The 21,337-nt window shown below is 39.2% G+C and overlaps 1 protein-coding gene and 1 long non-coding RNA gene across 5 annotated transcripts in view; one reads left to right on the top strand and one right to left on the bottom strand.

Annotated features, from left to right (window-relative positions):
- Positions 1-21,337, top strand: part of TANK (TRAF family member associated NFKB activator) — a 90,177-nt gene that overhangs the window by 21,908 nt on the left and 46,932 nt on the right. For all 4 annotated transcript variants that reach the window (XM_070070763.2, XM_008258661.5, XM_008258662.5 and 1 more), the window contains exon 2: positions 15,120-15,267. In XM_070070763.2, coding sequence (XP_069926864.1) covers positions 15,169-15,267 — 99 coding nt within the window. In that variant the 5' untranslated portion in view covers positions 15,120-15,168. The remainder of the gene's footprint in view (positions 1-15,119; positions 15,268-21,337) is intronic.
- On the bottom strand, positions 1,256-6,962 carry LOC149127402 (uncharacterized). The gene is made up of 2 exons (XR_016231538.1): positions 4,786-6,962; positions 1,256-4,420 (listed from the first exon to the last, which is right to left on the bottom strand). It is a non-coding gene; the product is annotated as an uncharacterized LOC149127402 (long non-coding RNA).

Below are 21,337 nucleotides of genomic sequence, written 5' to 3'. Positions count from 1 at the left end.
GCTAAATTAGAGCAAGTGAAAAAGTTCAAGAAAAATCCTTTTAAGAAGATGTAATTGATAGAATATAAAGTACCTGAATATGTTGATTTATGTTAGTGATAATAGCAAACAAAAAGTTTTTTAGGAAGAATTTTTCAGAAAAGGAAAATAAGCCATAGTATATAATATGGTTCACTGGTTAATAGCTTTATATAATAATAAGAAAGGAGACTAAAAGCTGAATGTTAATCTAACCAAGAAATAGGATGTACTGTATTTGGAAAAATGGGAATAGGAAGGAGGAGATGTTTAAAGAGTGCAGAGTCCTTATTTTGCATAATAGGAAGGTATGTAAAACTGAAAATTGAATAGTGACAATATTACATGTTATTTAGCTACACAATGATAAATCAAAGAAGACTCAGCCAAAAAAGTTGATGCCAAAGTGAAACAGAAAATGGGTAGAGCGCAGCAGAGAAAAACTGTTTTTTCTTAAGTCTATAGGACTGCATAACATTCAGATAGAGGTATGTATAGCTTTAATTAAAATAAAAACCATATTAAGAGAGAAAAGCAAAAGAGTGTGCTTTAACATCGGAGAGACCTGGATTCATCTGGTTGTTCCAAACAAATATTTTCTAATTCTGAGACCTTTGGCAACTTCTTCAGCATTTTGTAGCTCAGTTTGCTCATCTGTAAAGGAAAGGCAACATGTGTTCCTGCAGAGGGAAGATTTAAAATAAAGTGGTTTACTAAAAACGCCTGTCAAGTAGGTGTCAGCCGTACCTTGTTCCGGTGTTTCCCATGAGGAACTAGGAAACACCTCCTTGATTGTTGGGATACTTGGCCATTCAAACTGAAGACAGTCTGTGGTCACGCTCAAATTTCTCAACAAGAATTCCAGTAGCAAAGAAAACATTTGTCACAAGTACTGATGAACTGTGGAAATTTCACAGAACCAAGATCAATAAACTTGTTCTTGGGGCACCTACCAAAGTATCAAAATATCTTTTTCTTTCTTTCTCTTTTTAGAGAAACAGTCATTTTTGTTTCTGAATTTTATACAATTCTTCTGCAACAATTCAGAAGGTAGCTCAGTGTGGGGAAAAATGCTGCTTCATGAAAGTTGCCTTCCTGCCTTGGTGCAAATTTGTAGTGTTTTACAGTGCTTTCCCAGCAATAATCTGACCTTCTATGCCAGTGGTTTTTGAAACTGTCTTCCTGCAACACAAAATTATGATCCAGGAAGTCTTAAAAGGGTTTCCTCGTTTTTTTCTTTCTTTCTTTTTTTTTTTTTTTTTTACAGGCAGAATTGGATAGAGAGAGAGACAGAGAGAAAAGTCTTCCTTTTGCAGTTGGTTCACCCTCCAATGGCCGCCGCACCGTGCTGATCCGATGGCAGGAGCCAGGTGCTTCTCCTGGTCTCCCATGGGGTGCAGGGCCCAAGCACTTGGGCCATCCTCCACTGCACTCCCGGGCCACAGCAGAGAGCTGGCCTGGAAGAGGGGCAACCGGGAAAGAATCCGGCGCCCCGACCGGGACTAGAACCCGGTGTGCCGCTGCCGCTAGGTGGAGGATTAGCCTATTGAGCCGTGGTGCCGGCCATATTTTTTAAAAGCATCCTGGATTATTCTAATGTACTGACAGATTGAGAGCTGCTATCATAGCCTGAGTTTACCCTAAACACTCAACTGGGGCAGGTGAGGAAACTGAGAGCCATGGAAAGGTTAGCTGACTTAGTCGATCTCACCCATCACCTAGAATGTCTACTGGCATAGGTATTCTGCACCCCAACTCTGATTATTATTTTTGGTTGACTATTTTTTTTTAAATTTAGAATGTCTGGGGCTAACATTGTGGCATAGAGGGTAAAACTGCTGCCTACAATGCCAGCATTCTGACTGTTGCACTTCCCATCCAACTCCCTGTTAATGACTTGGGAAAAGCCATGGAAGATAGCCCAAGTGCTTGGGCCTCTGCCACCAATGTGGGAGACCCAGATGAAGCTCTTGGTTTTTGGAGTGAACCAGCAGAAGGAAAATCTGTCTCTCTGTCTTTCCCCCTTTCTCTGTAATTCTGACTCTCAAATAAATAAATGTTTTAAAAATGCAAATAAATAAATTGAGAATTTCTAGTCTACAAGCTATTTTTAATGGAAAAATTAATGAATGTTTTACAAAATGTGGTATAGTTAATATTGTTGTTGTGGCACAGGCTACTGCTTGTAATGCGAGCATATCAGAGTGCAAGTTCAGTCCTTGTTGTTCACTTCCAATCCAGCCCCCTGTCATTGCACCCGGGAAAACAACAGAAGATGGCCTAAGTGCTTCCGCCCCTGTCACGCATGTGGGAGACACAAATAGAATTCTGGGCTCTTAGGTTCATTCAGCCTGGACCAGCCCTATCCATTGTGGCCATTTGAGGAGTGAACCAGCTGATGGAACATTCTCTCTTTTGCTCCCTCTGTTTCTCTCAAATATATAAATCTTTATATATATATATAATATTGTTTTGAATCTTTATTTTATAGCATCTTTTTGTTGTTATTCCACAAACAGCAAATCAAAGCTTATAATCAACTTTTGCTTTCCTATGGTAGGATGGTACAGCAAGTGTTAGACTTTCCTAGATATGAATATTTATGTTTAAGAAAAACTGGTGTGGCTCCTAAAAAGATTGGAGAATTGGATAATTTTGGCACTGATGGGGGTTTGGAAGGTTGGTTTATCTGGCTTCCTATGGATTGTTGAGTTCTATCCTCAGGAATATTCAACAGTCGGAATAAGAGAGAGTACGTTGCATAATATAAAAATATTGGATCTAGCTTTAAAGTTATACATTTAAAATCACACTCTAAACATCTTGAGAATGACTGGAAATGGAGATCTGTAAATCTCTGAAACCTTATTTATTTTCTCATTGGATTTCTCACAATTACTTCTAATAAAACAAGTTGTGACATGGAAGCATTTGCCCAGCAGCCCCTAGGTGTCCTCAGGGAAATTAAAAGAAGGGATATGAAGAGCTGTGGAGTCCTGTGTAGTGGTTAGGAGCACAGAGTACAGCTTTTGTAATTATGTAGGCTTTTGCCTATTGCTGTTTATCTTGGTGACATTTTCAAGGCTAAATGGCTCTCAGCAATTTTAAACTGTGATTTAAAGAGGAAAATAGGATGTTTCTGAAAAGGTCCTCTATCACCTGAAGTTTCACTCTCCTCACATAGAAAAACTCACTCCCTTTGTATTGTCTCAGGGATGCTGGAGGGGCAGCTAATCTGTACGTGAGATTTAACTACTGTCTTAAAAACAAATTTGTCCTTTATGAATCTTGTAAAGCTTGTGTATTTGGGAGGACTTTTTAAGATAACTGAAAATATTTTTTCAAGCCTTTCTGATTGAGACTAGAATATATAAACTCTCCTACTCTTTGAAACATCATTGGTAATACTGCTTTGTCATAAATTTGGTAGAGGAAGACTTTAGAAAAAAACTATTCAAACATTCTGCCAAAGGCTTATTTTTTCTTTTATTTAAACACAGTTTTTAAAGGTTAATAGACCAAAGCATTAGTAATATTTCTATTTAGTTAGTAGTCTCTCTATGTAAGATAACAGGCTTACTCTTAAATCCCATAGTAATTTATGCATTTCCTAGTTTTCCTTTTGACATCTGTGTAAACAACAGTGGGCGTATTCCCTTTGTGGTTTATGTTTAGAAAAAAAAAAGTTACAATCTTGTTATACAAGGTGGTACAATAATAAGTGTTTTCTCTCTCTTTTCACTATTTCTTTTCAGTATTTCATTTGAAAAGTACGCACGCCTTTTTCTCTGCTCTTTTTGGTAAAAATATTGTGGTACGGTTGACTGTTCAAGGCGTCAGAGGACATTCAAAAAAGGAATTTAAGAATACAGTGAAGAAGTCACATCTAGCTTTCATTTCTTACTGCTTATTGCTTCATTGATTCTTTCTTCCTCCTTATTATGAATTATATCTCTCCAAGCATTTTCGTCCAAAATTCAATTTAGTACCTTCACCTTACTCAAAAAATATTTTCTTCCTATTTTCCTGTGTCTGAACACCATCACTTTGTTTTTAAGATTTTTATTTATTTATTTGACAGGTAGAGTTACAGACAGTGAGAGAGAGAGAGAGAGACAGAAAGGTCTTCCTTCCGTTGGTTCACTCCCCATATGGCTGCAACGGCTGGAGCTACGCCAATTCGAAGCCAGGAGCCAGGTGTTTCTTCCTGGTCCCCCACGCGGGTACAGGCGCGCAAGCACTTGGGCCATCCTCCACTAACTTCCCAGGCCACAGCAGAGAGCTGGACTGGAAGAGGAGCATCCAGGACTAGAATCCGGTGCCCATATGGAATGCTGGCACTGCAGGTGGAGGATTAACCTAGTGTGCCACAGCACCAGCCCTGAACACCATCACTTTTTACCTAATATTTTTTTTTTTTTATTTTTATTTTTTGACAGGCAGAGTGGACAGTGAGAGAGAGAGAGAGACAGAGAGAAAGGTCTTCCTTTGCCGTTGGTTCACCCTCCAATGGCCGCCGCTGCGGCCGGCGCACTGCGCTGATCCGATGGCAGGAGCCAGGAGCCAGGTGCTTTTCCTGGTCTCCCATGGGGTGCAGGGCCCAAGCACCCGGGCCATCCTCCACTGCACTCCCTGGCCACAGCAGAGGGCTGGCCTGGAAGAGGGGCAACCGGGACAGAATCCGGAGCCCCTACCGGGACTAGAACCCGGTGTGCCGGCGCCGCTAGGCGGAGGATTAGCCTAGTGAGCCGCGGCGCCGGCCTTTACCTAATATTTTGAAAAAATGTAGCTGGCCAGTCATCTGCAATAAAATCACCTTGGGCACTTTGTTAATTAAAATGCAGATTCCAAGACCCTTTTCCCAGCTAAGGTACCCGAATGCTACCTTTTTGTCTCTTGTGCAAATACAGCTGACCACTAAATCGTATTATTTCTGTCTTTGAAATATCTCCTGAAACCACTCTTATTCCATTTCTCTTATAGCTCAGACTCAGCTTTCACCCAGAATACAGCAATAATTTCCTATGAAATACCCCCACTGTGTCTTCCTTACTAGTTGGTGAGGCATCCAGTCTACTTTTGTAAAACCACGTCCATATCCTGCTTGAAAGCCCTCCATCATGCCTTTATGTCAACAAGTTAAAGTATAAATTTCTTTTTTTAAAAAGGCTTATTTATTCCTTGAAAGGCAGAGTTATGAAGGCAGAGAGAGAGAGTCTTTGTTCTGCTGGTTCACTTCCCAAATGACTTCAATTGCTGGAGCTGCACCCATTCAAAGCCAAGAGCCTGACACTTCTTTGAGGTCTCCCACGTACGGGTATAGGGGCCCAAGCACTTGGGCCATCTTCCACTGCTTTCCCAGGCCACAGCATGGAGCTGTGGAGTGAGATCAGAAGTAGAGCAGCCAGGACTCGAACAGGTGCCCATATGAGATGCCAGCACTGCAGGCGGCAGCTTTTACCCACTATGCCATGTCGCTGGCCCCAGTATAAATTTCTTACAGTGAAATTTACAATCTGACTGTAACTTAGTTCTATGTAGTTTATACAGTTAGTATACTGTACAGTGCCCAGAGTTGCCATTCCAATCATAGTCTTTAAGAATGGTGTCCCCAAGGGTTTTTGCAGTACAGCAGTTACACATGTTGACCCTTACTATAGCCTGTTTTGCCACCTTCATCTATCCATCCTCACCGCACACACACACTACACTTGAATAAATAGAATACTCCTTCTATTGAGCCTGTGTCTTGCTCATACCTTTTATTTAACAGTTCTTTTTTTCTTCTTTTACTTTTGAGGTACAGCTTGCAATGAAATGCACAAATCTTGAGTGAACCATTGGAGGGATTCCAACAAATTCCTGTACTTGTGTTCTTAGGAAGATAATGTTCCTACCCTGTGTTTTTTTATACATTTATGATTGACCGCCTATATCGGTTGATTATTTTCAGTTGTGTCCATCCCACTAAATAACAAGCTTTAATTGGAGAAAAGGTCAAAGACTACAACAATCTCTTTTCCTGGGAGAAAAGAGCACCTACTGTGTGTTCAGCATTGAACGAGTCTTGAATATTGTACCATTCAGGATATAATTCAGCTACTTTTTTAGAGGCCACGAAGCAGTGATTAAACAAGATAGAAATTGGATTTCTTTTACAGGTAACAATTGTAAGTATATGATGTCCAAAGCCCATCTGGTAGCTCCACAGTGTCAAGGACCTAGGCTTCACTCTTGTTCTGTGATATCTAAAGCATTGCTCTTACCACAGTGTTACAGGTGGGTTACCACTGCAACATTCAGTCCAGCTGGGAAATGACAAAAGGTGAAATGGGAGCTTGTTTTGGACGTTACACCAGTTTCCCAATGATTAGAACATGGTCACAGGACCCAATGAAATTTGGTAGTACTAGTACTGTAAGAGAAGAATGAAAATTGAGGAACAAATAACATATATTTCACATATGGTCTCACTTAATCTTCTCAATAACTCCACAAACTAGGATATGAAAACTGATGCTTAGAGAAGCTAAGTAAGTGGCTAGAGAATTGCACATCTGGGATCTGAATTTGAAGCCTCTATTTTTTTTCCACTCTGCCTAGTAGTGGTTAGAAAGGAAGATACAAGGGGCCAGCACCATGGCGCAGGTTAATCCTCCGGCTGTGGCGCCGGCATCCCATATGGGCACCGGGTTCTAGTCACAGCCGCTCCACTTCCAGTCCAGCTCTCTGATATGGCCTGGGAAAGCAGTAGAAGATGGCCCAAGTCCTTGGGCTCCTGCACCCACATGGGAGACTGGGAAGAAGCACCTGGCTCCTGGCTTCAGATTGGTGCAGCTCCAGCCATTGCAGCCATTTGGGGAATGAACCAATGGAAGAAAGACCTTTCTCTCTGTCTCTCTCCCTCTCACTGTCTGTAACTCTACCTAACAAATAAAATAAAATCTTTTTTTTTTTTTAAAAAAAGAAAGGAATATACAGATATTATTGAATGAATTATCACACTAATCTTCACAGTATGATAATCACATATTTTAATATCATATTACAGTATAATATTGTCAGTGTACTTCTAGGACATTCCCTGTAACTTCTTCCTTCTTACCATTGTAAAATGAAATGCTATAACTGTTGAAATCTTTACTTAATGTATACTAAACTGATCTTCTGTATATAAAGAAAATTGAAAATGAATCTTGATATGAATGGAAGGGGAGAGAGAGCGGGAAAGGGGAGGGTTGCGGGTGGGAGGGAAGTCATTGGGCGGGGGCCAATGTAATCCATAAGCTGTACTTTGGAAATCTATATTCATTAAATAAAAGTTAAAAAAAATGCTATGTCAACTGGTTTGCAACCAAGGCCTAATTTGTTATATAAATTAAAACAAAATGATGACTTCCTTTAAATATATTATTTATGAGGAAAAATAAGTCACCATATTTGCTAAGCAAAAACATCTATGCTCTCTGTTTGCTTACTAATGCTAATATAGTCATAAAGTTAAGGAGATTGGATCACCTGGCCCTTTCATTCTAAAAGTATAGAAGCTTGTTTTCAGGCATCCTACTCATTTCTATAGTAATCATTTCAAGGGTTGTCCTGATCAGCAAAATCAAGTCCATAACAAATGCATGCTTTAGAGAAGGATGGCTATTATCTAACACTAAAAACATCTTTATAACAGTGGGGAACCTGTTTCAGAAAGAATGGTTGCTATTTGATAACAAAATAAAAGAAAAAAGTAAAGTCATTCTACCCATACTTCTAAACCCTATTCAGATACCACATAGCTCTCAAAGTTTTTCATGAACTTTTTAAATAAGTATGAACATTTCTTCCACCCTCCTGACACTGTACCTTTTGTATGTCTTGGGACACTCCTATATATACTTCATGTTACATTAACTTACCTTCATGAAATGAGTTTCATATCTACTTTGTTCTCATTGCATCTGTAGTGCCCAGAAAACCTTTGCACAAAATTGGCATTCAGTAAATGTTTGATTGAATGAATAATACACCATGGCACCCTTGAGAATATTTTACAAACAGTCCTTGAACTAAAAATTTTGAAGATTTAGTCCAGTTTGTAGCACAGCTTTGTAGCCATAGGTAGGTCATTTAAGCCTTCTGAACCTTGTTGGTTCAGCATTGTAGTACTGCTGGTTAAGCTTCCACCTGTGATGCTGGCATCCCCTGTTGGAGTACTGATTTGTGTCCCAGCTGCTCTGCTTCCAATCCAGCTCCCTGATGATGGCATCTGGGAAGGCAGCATATGATGGCCCAAGTGCTTATACACCTGCCACCGATGTGGGAGATCCAGATGGAGTTCTGGCTCCTGCCTTTGATTTGCCACAGCCCTGGAGGTTATGGCCAGTTGGGGAGTGAACCAACAGACAGAAGATCTCTCTCTCTCTTCTCTCTTCTCTCTCTCTCTCTAGCTTTTCAAACAAATAAGTAAATTAAAAAAAAAAAAGACTGTCAATAAAAGAAAATGAAAATACTTTCTTAAATAAACATAACTCTAAGGTCTCTAAGGTCTCTGAATTCCTTACTGCTTCCCATAGTGCCTCGCATATAGTAAGCAAGCAAATTTGTTTCTAATTGAATTGAATAGTAATGAAATTTTTTTTTAAATCAAACTTGACCCCAGCAGTTGACCTTTCTTGGGGCTGGGAAACTTTACCAAGGGAAGGTCAAATTATCTCCGTAGCTCAGGTTGCTGCTCCTATGCCAGGACAGTCTCATTATTGAACCTAAGGACCAGTGGAAAAGGAAACAACCTGCTGCTGAGGGATTTTCTTGGTGGTTCCTCCTATACAGGCATTCACAGGGCCAGAAGATAGGACAAGAACCTTCTGTCCCCTATTTTGCCTTCTTACTAAAAGGGTAGAAAAACCAGAAGAACCTAAATGGGTGCATAGAGAAGTACTCAGGATTCAGGAGGATTGCAGCTGGGGGGATGGTGGGTGTGGATTTGCATTTAGCCTGCTACCTTCTGGGGCATCAGAGTGGCTTATGCTTTCTTTGTGTAGCAGAAAGAAACCAACAAACCAAACCAGGAATTAAAGTGAAATGCTAACTGAAGTGTTTCCAAAGCACAATTAGGTTGCTCTAATTTCAACCTCATGGGTTTGGAGAATAAGATTGGCCATGAGAGTTGAGTTTAAGCATGTTTACTATAAATAAAAAGCATTCCCCTGGAGCCTAGCAAATTTTGCAGAAGGTATACCAAAATGTAATTGAAATGTGACTGCCTCTTAAATTGTGAAATTAATTTTACACTTAACAAATGCTGAAAAAAAAAGATGAACAAGTGGCTTTAAAGTTCATGGTGTTAATATGTGAAATCTGTCCAATTTAATTAGCTGGGTCCTACAGACTTTCCTTTTTCTCTGATCAGTGTCACTAATAAAACACCCAATTCTCTCATTGGTTGAGAGACAGTAATGAAATCTATCATTTGTTTATTTGTATGAATGTGAAACTTGTTTTCTCATCATACATTTCTTTATCAGGAGATAGTTTGCATCCATGTGGAATTTACTTGGTAGCTCTTCTTAGTGACATTTGTGTGATCTAATTCAAGGACCTGAAGTAAAGGCTCCACATGATTTACTTGCATATGATGCAGCTAAATTTAGCAGTGCATTTACATTTTTAAAAGCAAGAATACACCTTCTTGATGGCACAGACATGAATTTTTAACGTACAAACTCAAGAACTGTAGAACAAGGAAGTTCTATAGAAATTAAGTCCAATCATCTTTAAAGAAGCTTGGGTCACGAAAGATTTAGTGAGGCCGGCACCGCGGCTCAATAGGCTAATCCTCCGCCTGCGGTACCAGCACACCGGGTCCTAGTCCCAGTCCCAGTCGGGGCGCTGGATTCTGTCCCGGTCGTTCCTCTTCCAGTCCAGCTCTCTGCTATGGCCCGGGAGTGCAGTGGAGTATGGCCCAAGTCCTTGGGCCCTGCACCTGCATGGGAACCCAGGAGAAGCACCTGGCTCCTGGCTTCGGATCAGCGCGGTGCGCCGGCCGCAGCGGCACTGGGGGGAGAACCAACGGATAAAGGAACACCTTTCCCTCTGTCTTTCTCTCTCGCTGTCCACTTTGCCTGTCAAAAAAAAAAAAAAAAAAAAAAAAAAAACAACATTGAGTGACATTAGGGTCAGTCGGTGATACGACACAGCAAGAAACTAGATGAATTCCAAGTTCAGGGCACTTATTTGTCCAAGATATAAAAATACAGATGAGATTTACAGTGACAATTTATCATGATATGTATATATTTTTAAGACAGTGATATATAACTTAGCCACTTTTAATTTCTGCACTAGCATATTACAGTATATTCTACACCCTGTGACTGCCTACACTTAACTTGCATACTTATTTTTAAACTCATATATTTTTTCACTGGTCTTAAATACTTGTTTGGATGAGATAAATCTAAAGGAATAAAATATTCAAAGTGACACTTAGTATTAATGCCTGTGTTTCTGTAGTGTCTAAGTCACTGTTAATTATACTAACAGAATTTCAGATTTTTTCATCTATCAGAGGTCACAGTGGAAACTAAGTTCCTAAGTGAAACACCTAAATAATTATCATTCTGTCAGTTCTTCAGAAGTAATGACACTGTGATCCCTGTAATAAAAACTTAGAAAATTTTTTTTTTCAATCCAGCCTGGTAAATGATTTAGGAGTGTATTCAGTATCTTAAAATGAAAGATACTAGAAGAGTAGGATTGAAATATTACTTGTACCTGGATATTTAAGGATGATTGTGAAACTCAAAAGGAAAACTAGTTGGTGGGCCAGTGCTAAGGCACAGTAGGTTTAGTCACCACTTGTAGCACCAGCTTCCCTTGTGGACGCCAGTTCAAGTTCCAGCTGCTCCACATCCAGTACCACTCGCTGCTAATGTGCCTGGGAAAGCAGCAAAAGATAGCCCAAGTGCTTGGGCCCCTGCACTTGTGTAGGAGACCCAAAAGAAACTCTTGGCGCCTTACTTCACCCTGGCCCAGCACCGGCCATTGTAGCCATGTGGGTAGTGAACCAGCAGATGGAAGATCTTTCTGTGTCTCTCCCTCTCTCTCTATAACTCTGCCTTTCAAATAAACTCTTTTTTTTATTTTTTGACAGGCAGAGTGGACAGTGAGAGAGAGAGACTGAGAGAAAGGTCTTCTTTTTTCCATTGGTTCACCCCCCAATGGCCTCTGCAGCCGGCGTGCTGCGGCCAGCGCACCGTGCTGATCCGAAGGCAGGAGCCAGGTGTTTCTCCTGGTCTCCCATGAGATGCAGGGCCCAAGCACTTGGGCCATCCTTCACTGCACTCCTGGGCCACAGCAGAGAGCTGGACCGGAAGAGGAGCAACCGGGACAAAATCCAGTGCCCCAACTGGGACTAGAACCCAGTGTGCCGGTGCCGCAAGCTGAGGATTAGCCTATTGAGCCGCGGCACTGGCCTAAAATAAATCTTAAAAAATAAAAAAGTAAACTGGTAAAAGTCTTGCTGACCTTAGATTAGGAAACAGTTTTTTAGATATGGCACCGAAACCACAAGCAACCGAAGAAAAAAATTGGTCAATTAGACTTCATCAAAATTTAAAATGTATCAAAAAACACTATCTGAAAAGTGAGGGGTGAGCGTTTGGCCTAGCAGTTAAGATAACACTTGAGACACCCACATCACTTTTCAGAGCACCTAGGTTTGGATCTTGGCTCTATTCCTGATTCTAGCCTCTTGGTAATATGCACCCTGGAAGGCAGCAGGCGATAGCTCAGGTAGTTGGGTCCTTAGCAGCCACATGGGAGACCTGGACAGAATTCCTGGCTCATGGTTTCAGCCTGGTTCAGACCTGACTGTTGGAGGTATTTGGGGGAGAGAACCATCAAATGGGATCTCTCTCTGTCTCTCTCTGTCTCTCTCTCTCTCTCCCTCTCCCCTTGTAAAATAAATAAAAATAATAAAATTTTTAAAAGAAAGTGAAAAGATATCTAAAAATGGGAGAAATACAATGTAACCATCTTGATTTTGGAATAAAGAACTCTTAACAATTTAACAACAAAAAGGCAACCCAATTTAAAAAGTGGGCCAAAAAAAAAAAAAAAAAGAATTTGAATAGACATCTCTCCAAAGATATTTAAGTGACTAATAGGAACAAGGACAGATGCTTGACATCAGGAAGGAAATGCAAATCAAAACCACTGAGGAATGGATAAATAAAATATTGCATATTTGTACAATGAACTGTTATTCAGCCATAAAAATAAGCTGATTATTAATGTTGCAACATGGATAACCTCAGAATTATTATGCTTTGTGAAATAAGCTAAACATAAAGGCCATGTATTTTATGATAATGTTACATGAAATGTCAAAAATGGGCAAATCCATAGAAATAGAAAAGGGGTTAATGGTTGCTAGGAAAAAGACAGAGGAGAGGAATTGGGAGTAACTTTTAATAGGCACAGTTTCTTTTGGAGAAGATCATAATGTTCTGGAATTAGACAATGGTGATGTGATGGTTGCATAGCATAGTGAGTATATTAATAAGTACTGTTGGGGCTGGCACTGTGGCATAGTGGGTGGAGCTACCACCTGCAGTGCCAGCATCTCCTATGGATGCCAGTTCAAGTCCTGTCTGCTCCACTTCCAATCCAGCTCTGTACTAAGGCCTGGGAAAGCAGTAGAAGATGGCCCAAGTCCTTGAGCCCCTGCACACACAAGGGAGATCTGGAAGAAGCTCCTGGGTCCTGGGTTTGGATCGGCACAGCTCCAGATGTTACAGCCATCTGGGGAGTAAACCAGTGGATGGAAGACCTCTCTCTGTCTTCTCTCTCTCTACCTCTGCCTCTCTTTAACTCTGCCTTTCAAGTAAATAAATAAGTCTTATTAAAAAAAAAAAAAGTACTGTAGTAATGTGCCTTTTAAATGGTAGATGTTATTTTGTTTTATGAATTATATCTGAATTGAAAATGCTAAAATTTTTCTACAAAGCATTGTGGGCCCAAAGATAAAATTTTTAAATGACAGTTTGGAAACCAATTATAAAAGATATCCAGGAAGGGAAATTGTGGGAGGGAGGGAAATATGGTTATCTTCTTTGAATTCTACCTATGAAATACATGAGATCTGTTCTCTTTAGATTAATAATTTAAAAATTCATAGACAACAGAATTAAAAGATAAGTGTTTTGGTGCAAAAATATTGAAATTAGTGCATACAAGAAGTTTTCAAAAGTCTCATGAAAAATACATATTATGAAATGACTGTGTGACTCTCAGTAAACTTGTTTTTTACAATAAATAAAGATGTCCCCAAAGTGAAATAATTTGTACTTCTGCCTATTCTGTGGCTATTAGAGGATTAAGAGAAAGGTCCTGTGTTGTGGTTTATACAACTGGACAGAAAGAATGTCATTAGCTCTCTGCTTAGAGACAAGGAATGCAGTTAGAGATGTTATACAAACTGTACCAATAAAACCCAATTACCTCCACTGAGCAAATCACCTGTAGTTCAGAAACAGCAGGGAAGTAGGGAAACTAATATGTAGTGGGGGTAGAACTAAAGGGATGTGATTTTTCTTTTTTTATATGCAATCCAACAGCAGCTCTCCCTAGATTTTGTGCTAAAATAAGAGCATTTTCACACATTTTAATTGCTCTCCAATAACAACAGTGTGAACTCCAACTACAAACATTTATTATCTATTTAATTTTGCTCTAATTTCAGTGTAGTGAGAATTTACAGTTTAAGTGGGAGTAACTACCCATTTAGTAAAAGAAATCCCTTCTCACTTTGCTAGTCCTGTAATATATGTCTACAATAAAGTATTAATAAAATGGCCTTTTATATTTCTCCATTTTTAGATTGCATTTATAGGTTATTTTTCAAACTCGAATTTTTTTGAACTGGAATATTAGTAAAGATACTTAAAAATTAAAGAAGTTAAGGTTTCATAATATTTCTGGATTTAAGAGGAGACTTTTATGCCTTTAAAGTGCCTAATGCTATAGTGTTTGCAGTAAACCTTACATGCAGGACCATCTTTAAGGTGCATTTTTAAAGGAGTGAATGTTCCAACATGGGAAGCAGTCCATACACTCATAGAACGACATTTGCTTTAAGTAGCACTCTGACCTCAGAATCAGCCCTTAAGGCATTCTGGTCTGGCTGGAAAGCTCATGAGAGCATTTCAGGCATGGAAAGCCAAGACACTGTAGCAAAAAATGTCCTACATAAAGGATCTCAGTGGGTGAGACCCTAGTGGAAAGAAGTGATCATCAAAGAAGGATGTACTTTTCTCTGAAGGGAGGACAGAACTTCCACTTAGCTTATGGCCATGTCCAAACACTGAAGGAATTTGTAGACTCAAAAAGCTTCCATAGCCTAGGCAGCTCATGTCAAGGGACTCGGGTGATCACTGACATCATATTTGATTGTTAATTGCTAAATTGTTAAATTAACATCAGGAGTCACTGTGCACTAACTTCCCATGCAGGACCTATGGCCTCAAAGAGTTGTATTATGAGTTAATAGTAAAACTCCTTCTCAAAGACTTACTTCGTTTTAGTGTATTAAGTGGAGGATATTCTTATTTCTCTTAAACTATAATTATGTTTAAATGCTCCCAAAAAATGTATCATTCTTGGGTTTATCTTTAAAGTTAATTAAGTTTCTCAAAAAAATAAATAAACAAAACAATGCTTAAAACAAAAAAGTGAAATCAACTTCGAGGTGCAGTGACTCTGAACGGCCTTGGTCTTGACTGTTGAACAGCTTTTTTCGTACAATTTGTTGAACTCTTTACTTAGTATAGAGTTAATCTTCTGTGTATAAAGGTCATTGAAAATAGATCTTAATAAAATATAAGACTGAGAATAGGAGAGGGAAGAGGAAGAGGGATGGGAGTGTGGGTGGGAGGGTGGGTACAGTGGGAAGAATCACTATGTTCCTAAAGTTGTATTTATGAAATACATGAAGTTTGTATTCCTTAAATAAAAGGTTTCTTTGGGGAAAAAATCCTTAAATAAAAAAATATGCATTTTAAAGTGCATTAATATAACTTAACTAAATTGTTCTGATTACTTTACAGACCAGTCATTTACTCCATCCTTTATAGTGATGCTACAGGACACAGAGGAATGGATAAAAACATTGGTGAGCAACTCAATAAGGCATATGAAGCCTTCCGACAGGCATGCATGGATAGAGATAATGCAGTAAGAGAACTACAGCAAAAGGTGTGTAATTCTGGTTTTGAATGTTTTTCTGTGGAATTTGAGTGCCTTTTACAGCTAAAAAATGTCGCATTAGTAGAAACTGTTATATGTAACAATTATATATAAATATATACATAATATATAACATATATAACTTATAATTATTAATTGTAACTACTAGAATTCAATAATATATTTATTAGTGGATGAAGTTTGATGTTTTTATTGTCTTTTGAAAAAATATCATGACTCTGGGTAGGATTGATTTGATGGCTTCATGTTAAGGTGATTATGTTTAGGCAAGATGAAGAATGTTGTCTTCTCTAAATAATTTTTGATATCAGTGTTTACTTTGCATATAAAGAGGGAATCATTAAGAACAATCAGTTTGATAACTGAAAGAAGTATTATTGTCTCAACTAGATTAGATTTTTAAATTTTTTTTTACTTGGTATTTGGCTAGTAGAAAGTGTGTGGAAATATTAAAATAATCTAGAACTCAATTTGTTATTAACATATAGTAACTCTTCCATTCTTTATGACAGTTAGACTATTTCAGTGAAATCTTTGACTTAATAAAAAAAGTTCAGCTTCTAAAAAATTTCTCTGTACTCCTAAAATTTCCATTTAGTACTTTGTTTTTTAAAAAAACTTTATTTTATTTATTTGAAATGCAGAGTTACAGAGAGAGATCTTCCATCCACTGGTTTACTCCTCAAATCACCTCAACAGCCAGTGCTGGTCCAGGCCAAAGCCGGGAACCAGGAGCTTCATCCAGGTCTCCCACATGGGTACCCAAGGACTTGGGCCATCTTCTACCATTTTCTCAGGTGCATTAGCAGGTAGTTGGATCAGAAGTGGAACAACTGGGACTCAAACTGGTGCCTTTTTGATATGCAAGCACAGTAGGTGGCAGCTTAACAGTTACATTATGATGCTGGCCCCTTATTTAGTACTTTCAATTTCAAAGGAAAATAAACTAGAAGAAAGGTATATGCAGGCAAAAATTATTTAACATGGTAATTCCTAAGCACATATCAGTTATTTATCAATGATAGGGTTTTCATTGATCTGCAGCAAAAAGAAAAGTAGGACTGGCATCGTAATGTAGTGGGTTAAGCTGCTGCCTGTGATGCCGGCATCCCATACGGGCACTGATTTGAGACCTGGCTGCTCCACTTCTGATCCAGATCCCTGCTAATGTGCCTGGAAAAGCAGCAGAGGATGGCCCAAGTGTTTGGGCTCCTGCAGCCATGTGAGAGACCCAAAAGAAGCTCCTGACTCTTAGCTTTAGATCGCCCCAGCTCCAACTGTTGCAGCCATTTGGGGAGTGAACCAGTAGATGGAAGTTTCTCTCTCTCTCTGCTTCTCAAATAAGTAAGTAAATCTTAAAATAAATAATTAAACCTTTTTTAAAAAATGAGAGAAATAATATAATGAACTTGTTGTAATGCCAGATTTATTCCATTTAAAATTTTTCCCTCTATTCTGACATTATGTTCCATGTTTCCAAGTTGTCAGAATTTTTTCAACATACACTTTCATGAAATGATGATAATAGGGTTATTTATTTCCTTATGTAATGTCATTTCTTAATATTATTTCAGAAGTCCCAATTCCATCTACACAATCTGTAATTCTGTACGACTCATAGGGCTCATCATATAGTCATAGTCATAGCTAAGATTTATTATAGCAAATGGTAAAGATGAATAACCAGATTATTTATATAAAAAAGCATCAGAAGGAGTCTAAAGGAATACATGTTCAGTCTTCCTATGTTCTTTCCCTCCAACTTCAAAAATTATCACATGTGTGCCATGCATAGGAAACTGTATTTGAAATGCAGAGTTCAGCAGGTTTTAGGTTTTTTTATTGAGGCACTCTGTGTTCTAGGAAAGTAGCAAGTAGAATTAGGGAGGAGGAGTATTCAGATTTTCTTAGGTTAAATCAGAAACAGAAATTTGTCTTAACTCCTGTTGTTGTACTGATCTATGGTAAACAACTAAAGGCTCTGCTGATTTAGCCCTTTATTTGCCATGGAAGAAGCCTTTGCTCACATTCATACACACCCCAAAGAAGGAAAAGGGAATTTTTTTTTAATGTACTTATCTTTCAAAGTTGATGCTTTCAAGTGCTCAATAGTAAAGAAAAATGCATACTATATTTCCTTATTTGTTAAAATCAAAATGTCCTGATAGTTTTTTTTAAGGAATAATTTAGTGAGTACCTACCATATACTGGGCCCTTGATGAGATTTTGAGAATATTGAAGTAAATAAAACATAATTTACACCCTAAAGGAACTTTCAGAAGTTCAGATAAATAATATACCAATAAAATAGTTACTCTGTAATTAAAAAGAAGAAAATAGTTATCGTCCTAAAGTTATAATAGAGGTCATTTCAGAGTAGTACAAAAGCACAGAGAAGAGGTACCTAATTCAGTCTGAGAATCAAGTCATAAGTGTCGCTCCCCCTCTTCATGGAGGAACGACACTAAACCCTGCCTAGGCTTCACATCCGCGTCACGGCACCATTATGTCGCTCCCCCTCTTCATGGAGGAACGACACTAAGCCCTGCCTAGGCTTCCTATCCGAGTCACGGCACCATTATGTCGCTCCCCGTCTTTGTGGAGGAACGACACAGGACCCTGCGCTGTTCTTTTGTCTGCTCGGCCCTTCCCGGGTTTGCTGCTGGTTCTTCCCGGGTTGGCTACCGTCCCTTCCACCTCCGTGGAAGGGCGGTTCCCCCTGCCACATTCCCCACTTCCGCGGGGGAGCGGCACACCGCCGGCCGGCTCTCTCGGGGGCTGCTCAGGTGTTCCCCTTAGATGTTCCTGGTGCATGCCGTCTCTCTCCTCCTTTGTAGTCCTCTTCCACCAATCCCAACTCTGCTACCCACACGCCGAGTACGCTGCTCTCCTCCAATCAGGAGCAGGTCCAACAGTTTATTGGTTGAACTGGAGGCAGCTGTGTAGAAGCTGTTTCCCTTCTCAGCGCCATATTGTGGGAAAGCAGATGCATAGAATAAGTCTTAATTCCAGTAACTTAGTCTAGTCCGAGTTGCTCCCAGTTGCTCCCCACAATAAGCTTAATATGAGTCAAGAGCTGTGTTAAGATTAGGAAGAGTTTGGTAACCTGGGGAAGAAGGATCCTGGAAGCAAAGGAAATAGCATATAAAAAACTCACTTAGCCCCTGCACCTGCATGGTAGGCCAGGAGAAGCACCTGGCTCCTGGCTTCAGATTGGCACGGTGCGCCGGCCGCAACGGCCATTGTGGGGTGAACCAATGGAAAAGGAAGGCCTTTCTATCTCTCTCTCTCTCGCTGTCCACTCTGCCTGTCAAAAAAAAAAAAAAAAAAAAAAAAAAAAAAAAAAACTCACAAGTGAGCAAATGGTACATTCCACATATCACAACATGATCCTGTGGCTCCAAAAAGAGTGACAGGACATTTCAGGAAAATAAACTGTAGAGGTAGATTATGCTAAGTATGTCTAAGTAATTTGTAATGTATTCAATCAGAAGTTATTGAAGAGGTAGGTGTTTGCCTAGTAGCTTAGATGTCCATGTCCCATATCAGACTCTCTGAGTTCAATTCCCAGCTCTGGTATCTGACTCCATCTTCTTGCTAATGCATACCGTGGGAGGCAGTGGGGATGGCTCAGATAATTGGGTTCTTGTCACACATGTGGGGCACACGGTTTGAATTCCCAGTTTCCAGCTTTGACCTGTCCTTATTCCTGGCCAATGCAAACATTTGGGCAAAGATTGGCAAATGGGAGCTCTTTGTCCCTCATATAAAGAAAGAAAATTTTAATTAAAAAATCTTTAAGTTACTGAAGGATTAATATGTGCTTTAGAAAAGTCTTCCTGACAATGGAATAGAGCTAGATAGGATGTGGAACAATATGCAATTCAACACACATATTTAATGCCAACCAATGTTCTAAGAGTAAGGCATATCAAAATAAATGACAATTATCCAGTTCATCTTATATACTTTATTATATACTGATATAAAATTATACATAAAGTGAACTTTTATTGTAAGATATGTTAATATACATATATACTAAATGTGTTTATATTATCCTTCAGATATTAAAGAATTACAGTTATTTTGAAGATCAAAATGAGGGCCTAAATTAAGCATTAGGGATGAGTTGAGGAAGAGATCTAAGATATATTTAGGAAATAAGTAAGAAAACAGGTGGTACCTGAATACAAGCTCTTCTGAGGTGGTGGCATAGACTCTATGATGATACCAGTGATCTAGAATAGATGACTGAATTGATGATGACTGAAACCAAGAATGGAAAAGAAAATGCGGAATTAGAGATGGGGAAATAAGCTACATAATTAGATTTTAGTTAACAGGTATAGTTACCTGAGGAAATACAGATGAAAACATTCCATGGATAGTTGTAAATATGAAAACAGTTCTGAACTGGAGATTATAGGTATGGGAATGATGGATTTTGTTGTAGCTTTAAATGTGGGCAACATTTCCCAGGTAGTGTAAGTTGAAGGAAAATTTGAAGGACAGAAGGGAAAGAGGATAAGAGAAAGAGAAGAAGCCCAACTGATTGGTTCGTGGAGATTCAAAACATAAGTTAACCAGTTGAGAAGCATAGGAAGAGAAACCTGGAGAATACCAATATTAGAGACTAGGCATAAGGGCCGGCTTTATGGCATAGCAGTTTAAGCTGTCTGCAATGACAGCACATCCTAATACGGGTGCTGGTTGGTGTCCCAGCTGCTCCACTTCCAATCCAGCTCCCTGCTAATGTACCTGGAAAAGTGACAGAGGACAGCCCATGTGTGTGGGCCCCTGCACCCATGTGAAATGGGAGACCTGGAGGAATCTCCTGACTTTGGCTGACCCAGCCCCAGCCACTATAGCTATTTGGGTAATGAACCAGCAGATAAAAGATCTCTTTCTCTCTGTCCCTCTTTCTCTCTGCAACTCTGCCTTTCAAATAATGACTAAATTAAAAAAAAAAAAAAAAAAGACTAGGCATAAAGGGGGGAACCATTAAGGAGACAAATGAAAACCACTCTTAAATGTAGGAAACAAATTAGAGAATGATAGCATAAGAATCCATTAAAAGTTTCAAGAAAGATGCAGTGGGGCCGTCACTGTGGCACAGTGGGTTAAAGACTTGACCTGCAGTGCCAGCATCCCACATGGGTGCCAGTTCGAGACCCAGATGTTCCACTTCCCATCCAGCTTCCTACTAATGTGCCTGGGAAAGCAGTGATAGATAGATATATGCAATACTTTTTCTTTGTCCATTTATGTTGTTATAACAAAATATTTTTGACCAGATAATTTATAAATAATGGAAATTTCTTTCTCACGGTTCTGGAGATTGGGGAGTCCAAGGTTAAGGCACCAAAAGGTTTGCTATCTGGGGTGGGCTGCTTCCGAGATGAGTCCTGTTGTGCATCCTGTGGTAGAGATGAACGTTGTGTCTTCATATGGCAGGAGAGATGCAAAAAAGGTCAAACGCTGTGTGTGAAGTCTTATAAAGGCCAGAATTCTATGCACAGAGGAGGAATCATTGTGACTGTCACCTCTTAAACGACTCTACCTCTTAATACTTAAAACAGTGAGGATTAAAATTTCAACATGAATTTTGGAGGGTATATATATTCAAACCATAGCATTCTGCCCCTGCTCTCCCAAAATCCTTGTCCTCTTTACATGTAAAATAGATGAGATATATGTATGTTACATATATTCATTCTATACCAGAAGTCTTAATTCATTGCAGTCTCAACTTTAAAATGTGATTCCAGAGTCTCATCTAAATATCATCTGAATCATATATGAATGAGACTTAAGGTACATTTCTTCCCACAGAAAATTCCTCTCCAGTTGTGAACCTCTCAATAAGTCAAGTGTTTTTAAAATACATTGGTGAGAGGTGGGCATTCCTAAAAGGCAATCTGTAGAAGTGAAATTGACACTTTGAGAAGCAATGACTTGAGCAGCCCTTGTCTTGACTGTTGAGGAACTTTTTTTTTTTTTAATATTACTTGTTGAACTCTTTACTTAGCATAGAGTTAAACATACGTATATAAAG

Source organism: Oryctolagus cuniculus, chromosome 3 (assembly GCF_051225735.1).
Source record: "Oryctolagus cuniculus isolate XC-2025 breed Fujian yellow rabbit chromosome 3, ASM5122573v1, whole genome shotgun sequence".
Classification (NCBI taxonomy): Eukaryota; Metazoa; Chordata; class Mammalia; order Lagomorpha; family Leporidae; genus Oryctolagus; species Oryctolagus cuniculus.
Note: the sequence above shows the minus strand (reverse complement) of the source record. Positions and strands in the feature narration are given on the sequence as shown.